The 7465-nt window shown below is 31.2% G+C and overlaps 1 protein-coding gene across 1 annotated transcript; it reads left to right on the top strand.

Annotated features, from left to right (window-relative positions):
• Window positions 1–1809: 1809 nt before the first annotated feature.
• Window positions 1810–7138, top strand: Rbp6 (RNA-binding protein 6). The gene is made up of 3 exons (XM_064683758.1): window positions 1810–2067; window positions 2362–2603; window positions 3387–7138. The coding sequence occupies exons 1-2, from the start codon at window positions 1828–1830 to the stop codon at window positions 2395–2397; spliced, it is 276 nt and encodes a 91-aa protein (XP_064539828.1). The 5' UTR covers window positions 1810–1827; the 3' UTR covers window positions 2398–2603; window positions 3387–7138.
• The last annotated feature ends 327 nt before the right edge of the window (window positions 7139–7465 follow it).

Here is a 7465-nt window from a genome sequence, read left to right as displayed (position 1 = left end):
AAAAAGGTTGACTTTACAAACGAATCGGTTTTTGGTCAACCACTTATTTTTAGCCATCGATTTTTAAAATGTTTGAATGCCGATTGATAGTAGGGATCCCTACGAATTCAAAAAGGTATAACATTTCAAAATCTGACGATATTTTCCCGAGATATTCAAAAAAAATCATCAAAAAAGTTTTGATTTTCGAATCGACCCCGATTTTTAGAAAAAACGTGATGTAACCCCTTGCCATTTTGTCAATTTGGGCAAAAATTTAGATTTTTATTTTTTTGATGCCAATCGATAGTACTGATCCTTACGAGTCCAAAATGGTATAAAATTCCCAAATCGGACATTATTTGTCCGAGATATTCCAAAAAATCATCAAAAAAGGTTGACTTTACAAACGAATCGGTTTTTGGTCAACCACTTATTTTTAGCCATCGATTTTTAAAATGTTTGAATGCCGATTGATAGTAGGGATCCCTACGAATTCAAAAAGGTATAACATTTCAAAATCTGACGATATTTTCCCGAGATATTCAAAAAAAATCATCAAAAAAGTTTTGATTTTCGAATCGACCCCGATTTTTAGAAAAAACGTGATGTAACCCCTTGCCATTTTGTCAATTTGGGCAAAAATTTAGATTTTTATTTTTTTGATGCCAATCGGTAGTACTGATCCTTACGAGTCCAAAATGGTATAAAATTCCCAAATCGGACATTATTTGTCCGAGATATTCCAAAAAATCATCAAAAAAGGTTGACTTTACAAACGAATCGGTTTTTGGTCAACCACTTATTTTTAGCCATCGATTTTTAAAATGTTTGAATGCCGATTGATAGTAGGGATCCCTACGAATTCAAAAAGGTATAACATTTCAAAATCTGACGATATTTTCCCGAGATATTCAAAAAAAATCATCAAAAAAGTTTTGATTTTCGAATCGACCCCGATTTTTAGAAAAAACGTGATGTAACCCCTTGCCATTTTGTCAATTTGGGCAAAAATTTAGATTTTTATTTTTTTGATGCCAATCGGTAGTACTGATCCTTACGAGTCCAAAATGGTAAAAAATTCCCAAATCGGACATTATTTGTCCGAGATATTCCAAAAAATCATCAAAAAAGGTTGACTTTACAAACGAATCGGTTTTTGGTCAACCACTTATTTTTAGCCATCGATTTTTAAAATGTTTGAATGCCGATTGATAGTAGGGATCCCTACGAATTCAAAAAGGTATAACATTTCAAAATCTGACGATATTTTCCCGAGATATTCAAAAAAAATCATCAAAAAAGTTTTGATTGTCGAATCGACCCCGATTTTTAGAAAAAACGTGATGTAACCCCTTGCCATTTTGTCAATTTGGGAAAAAATTTAGATTTTTATTTTTTTGATGCCAATCGGTAGTACTGATCCTTACGAGTCCAAAATGGTATAAAATTCCCAAATCGGACATTATTTGTCCGAGATATTCCAAAAAATCATCAAAAAAGGTTGACTTTACAAACGAATCGGTTTGTGGTCAACCACTCTTTTTTAGCCATCGATTTTTAAAATGTTTGAATGCCGATTGATAGTAGGGATCCCTACGAATTCAATCCCTTCAATTGCTTATAAATCCGCCGTTTTAAGAGTTTGTAGTACGATCGATGACTTTATGTGACAATTGTATTCTGATTTTCTTTAATTAACTGATTTATGGATAGATATCCGCTGAATATCGATAGGTTTACACATTAACTTGAATTTTGTTGCGCATAGTGTTTATTTAACTAAATTCTGAATACGCTTATTTGATGCCTAACATAACCGTACTCGTTTCCTCTGATTTTGCAGTGATGAACAACTATCAGGCGGCTGCTGCAGCCGCACACAGCTACGGTCCGTCGGCCTCGCCACATGCAGGGGCTGCCACCACGGCCACACGGCAGGGCTTTCCTTCCACCAATTCGCCCGGACCAACCATTGACATGTACAGCTCGGCCGGGGCCGACAATGTGGGCTATGTACAGGCCACCAGTCCGCAGCCATCGGGCTTTCCCATAGCCGTCAGCCGTGCCCCATTGAACTACAGCCCGGTAAGTATGTGGAGCCACTCCGGTCTGGCCCCGCTGGGCCCTGAAAGTAGTGTTAACTTTGGGGGCGCTGCGCGTTATCTAGGCCCAGTTCTGGTCCGTTACTGAGCATTGCTTGAATGCGCTCCGTGCACACAGCTTGGCAGGCAAATGTAGCGTTAAATAAAAAACTAAACAATTCCACAAAAAAAAAAAAAAAGTAATATTTAATAAAATAAATAATAAATAGTTACATAGTTATTGCGTTGACCTTCTATATATATATTGTACTATGTATTTCTCTTTCATTTCGTACAGATTTATTCGTTGAACTTTGCGATGGCTAATATATAAAAAGACTGATAACCCAAAATATAAAACAAGAATACAAACAAATGCAAAAAGTATATACAATTATATATATGTAAATCGAAATATATATATATATACACATATATACATATATAAATAAACGAAAAGCAAAAAGAAACAAAATAAGTAAAGAAAACAAAACAAAAGTAAAAAGTAATAAGAGTATATAACAAACGCAGTTGCACAAGGTAGGCACACCAACAAAACTACAGCGTGTTTTTTTCCAATAACAATTTCAATTATTAATCAATCCAATTTTATCAAAATATATATATATATATATTTATATCTTTTAATAAACATTTAAACAATTACAAAATCTAGTCTAAAAACCAAAACTAAATCAAGTTCAAATTATGTATGCACGTCACAAGCACAGTTTTCTAGGCCGTTTCAATTAAAACAATTATGATTTATTTACAAATTCAACAATATACATGTGTATTATATAAATATTAAATTTAAGCGCTGCCACTACATACACATATACATAAATCATCAACACACACACACACACACACACACACACATTTATTATTGCAGCCTGTGGCAAGTTTTGATAAAGAACTGGCGTCCATTTTACTTGTTACAATTTTACTAATTCAAGAGCTGCATTTTTAATTTTTGTAAAATTTTATAAGCTATTTTGATTGCATATTTAAAATATTTCTTCCGCTCAACGTGTTTATCAAATCTCAGCCACAAGGCAAAAATTAAATAGTTCGAACCAAAAAAACAATTACATTTTCAAATCAATATCAAATTAAATAGTTTTTCTATCTGAATACTTTTCACTTTATTTATTATATATATATGTATATTCCCATAAATGTTGAATAACTTTCTATATATATATATATATATATATTTATATGTCTCTGTGTGCATTTAGATGCTCTCGAGAATGTATTTTATTTGAATAATTTTTGTGTGTGTATTTGTTTTGTGCCATACGAAACGTTTATTTACAGGGACCACTAATTCCTGCGGCATTTACAAATGGATACCATTAAAAAGGTGGCGCCGACAACCGCAATGACAACAACAACAACAACAACAACAGCAGCTACAACAACAACAACAACAACAACAACAAATAGAACAAACACAACAACTAAAGCAACAACAATTGACAACAGACACGAAAAGTAACTGCAACCACACACAGCGCAGCAACAAATATAACTAAAAGAATAAATATATATAAACATATATATAAATTAAAGTATATATAATATATACTTACACACACACACACACATATACATATATGTGTGTATATAATATATTTACATGCTTGTGTATGTTAATATATATTTCCACAATGCAAATGAAATCTGTTAAGCAGAGCCAAGCAATAAGCCCGATAAACCAGAAACACACACACACAGACACACCCCCACACACATACATGATAATTAATTAATTAACGTATATGTACTGCATACATACATGCAAGTACGTACATACATATATACTTATATGCACACTTGTATGCATGTAAATTTATAGCAAAAAAAACAAAGAAGAACTATAAGCGCAGCGAAAAAAAAAATTAATTTTAATTTAATGACAACAAGAACAAGAAGAACAACAACAACAATAACTACAACAACAACAACAACAACAACAATATTACCAAATAATCAAATAACCAAACACGGCAGCCGCAGCGCCCAAAAAGATGCAACGTTTGCAGCAAAAATCGTTTAAAATGCAAATTAAACGAAACTGCGTCAAGTGCAGCAGCAGCAGCAGCAGCGGCAGCAGCGGCAGCAGTAGGCGGCATGTGGGCGTGGCCTTTACACACACACATACACACACCCAACCGCACACACACACCCACAGGGCCAGCCTGGAGGATGCACCAGCGGCCGCCGCGTCACCATTTTTAAGTAATGAGAAACCAAAAAGCAAAAAAAAATAAATGCACAAAAAAAATATATAAATAAATTAATACCAAAAAAAAAAAAAAGTAAAGAGTAAAGATTAAATAAAATTAAACACAAAGTTGAAAAGCAAACGAAAAATGTTGCAATAATAGCGAAAAATGTTATTATTTAATTGCGTATTATTACAAGTAAAAAATGATTATTATCATTATTATTACTATTCTTAAATAAGTTGTAACTTTTAAAGTTAAAGTCGATATACATATATATATATATATATATATATATATTTAAAACATATATATTATACACACACACACACGTTCATATATAAAGAAAACTGCAATATATACAAACTAAGTACACAAATCAAAAGTAAAATGAAAATGAAAATGCAAATAAAACAACAACAAACAAATTGCAATTGATTTGTTTAATAGAAAATTAAAAAGTTGGCAAATGTTATAAAAGTTGGGCTTTTCGCGAACACAGCCTGAGAAAATATATATATATACCCAACGGTAATATAAATACAGAGTATAATTGTTTATTATTTTGTTTTTGTTTTTTAGTTCTCGATCTTTAATCAAAAATCAAAATTGTGCTAACAATTAGATGCAATTGATAATTATGAATTTAATTTAAAGTACAAGAATCGTTTATTGGCCAAAAAAGCAAAGCGTAAACTTATGTAAAAAAGAAAATGAGGAAAATGAGAAGAAAAGCAAAAAAAAAACCAAAAACCAGATGAAAATCTGTATCGAATGAGCTAATGAAGAGTAGCTCAACTAATTTGTTAAATGTGTTGAAAATTCGGTGTATTATTTCAAAATGCAACTCTTTTGTGTTCAGATTGAAAAGCAAATGCATTAAATATGCTAATTAAACAATGGATATGGTTAGTTAGACAAATATGTTAAAGCATTCATTATTTCGATGAATGCAAAATTGAGAGAGTGAATTTCGCAAAACTCGAGGCATAAATCAATTTATTTGCAAAAGGCAGCAACAAATCTCTATATATATATATATATGCATAAGATATGTAAGAAACAATTTTGACAAACCCACACACACACACACAGCCACACACACACGCAGCCACACATACAACTGATGAATCAAAAGAAAAACTTAAACAAATTACAATTTAAGCGCATATGCAAATATAACAATGAACTATTATACATGCAACATATAATTATATTTAAGTAAATAAAATATTTATAAAAACAAAACAAAAAACAAACGCTGAAATGCAAATGTTTAAACAATTAACTAAAATATATATGTAAACACGTATGTATAAAAAGAAAGAAGGAAAGAAAAGCCAGATGAAAAGCCAGATGAGAATGGGTAAAAAGCAAGTAAATATGTTGAGTTGTTTAAGGACAAGCATGTGTAAAGCAGGCCACGTTATGTGCAATTAAATTTTCTAGTCGCGCCGCCGCCACAGGACGACGACAGGACGACGACAGGACGAGAGGATGTGGAGTGGACTATCGGGACGATTATATTGCAATTCGAGAAGCGTAATAGAAAAATATATTTATATACAAAACTATATGGAGTATTCAATTATTGGAACAAAACAGAAAAAAAAAAAACTATCTGACAATTAAGTAAACCACATTTATTACAGCAAGTGGGATAAAAAAAAACCAACAACAATTAATATGAAAACATGTATTGTTCTTTAATTGACAGAACAAAATGAAGATGCGTTTTTTGTCTGTCTGAGATTTATGCATTAGGCAGCAAAGCACACACACAAACAAAACTAAAAGTGTAATAAACAAAAGTAAAAACAGCTGAAATAGATAAAAAAAAATAAAAATAAAAAAGCAGCAGTGAAAATGTTCCTTTCATAACTTTTTTGCCAAATTGTCAAACCAACGCTCTCCAGGACTTTGCCCGTCAAGTCTCGGACCAAAAAATAAAAAACAAACAAACACAAAACTTATATAGAAAAGATGAAGATGATAATGTTGACAACAAATACGATATGCATAACATACAAACATAGTTATACAAATTACAATTAACGACAAATAGTTGCAGTGTATTATAAATTAAAGCGTTTATAATGTTGACAGAGCATAAAAAGCAATTTAAATGAACAGCGCGAAGCCAAGGATAAAATGTTACCCAAAAGGCAATTTATGCAACTTGGCGACTTTGTTTACATCAATTCGCAAAGCATTTCAAACACGCAAGAATTGGGGACAGGATTTAAATAAACGCATAATTAATAAACCAAAATTATATACATTTATATATATATATAGATACTTATATAAATAATCAAAGAAAATAAGGAAAAAGAAAACTTGAAGCAAAAAGACAAACACTTTTAGATAGGCGAAAGTAAGCTGCTAAATTACATACATATATAAATATATATATATACGAATCGGCTTGAGGCAATCCTGTATCTAGATTATTGTGCATTGATGATTGCAAAAGAACACGAACAAGAACAAGAACAAGAAAAAGAAAAACAAATTTTACTTATGTATACGTATGTGAGCCACATACATGCATACATACATGTGCAAGGCAGTCAAGGCAATGGTTACTTTAAAGCTAACTAAACTATTTGTTAAAAATTAAGTCTAAACACAACAAAGAAGCATAAATATACCAAAAAAAAAAACGAAAAACATAAGAAAAGCAGGTAAATTGCGTATTGTAAGTACACGTATTCCAGCTGCCTGCTCCTCAAGAGCGACAGCCGAAATTAGTTGAGATCCTTGGATTTTAATTGGGAAATCCTTGAGGCGCAGAACATGTTATATTTGCATAAGGCATACACACACACACACACACACGTCTATATATATATATATATGATTATATAAATAAATATATTTTTAAGACACGTTCTAAAAGCAATAATTCAAAACAACAACAAGCAGAAGCAAAACAACAAGTTTGACAAGAAAAAACGAAACAAAAAAAAAATTAAAAAATTAAATAAATATAAAAAAAGAAGCAAAAAAAAAATGAATTACATTAAATATACACCAATATATAAATATACATAAATATATATACAACTAAAATATATATACAAAAAAATATATATACATTTAACATATGATTAATTATGAAAGCGCAAGAACTGCATGGACGAAATAGAGAAGTTAACGCTTCTC

The sequence above is a fragment of the Drosophila montana genome, unplaced genomic scaffold, assembly GCF_035044405.1.
Source record: "Drosophila montana isolate Dmon_TW-CO22-7 unplaced genomic scaffold, ASM3504440v1 contig_2667_1, whole genome shotgun sequence".
Classification (NCBI taxonomy): Eukaryota; Metazoa; Arthropoda; class Insecta; order Diptera; family Drosophilidae; genus Drosophila; species Drosophila montana.
Note: the sequence above shows the minus strand (reverse complement) of the source record. Positions and strands in the feature narration are given on the sequence as shown.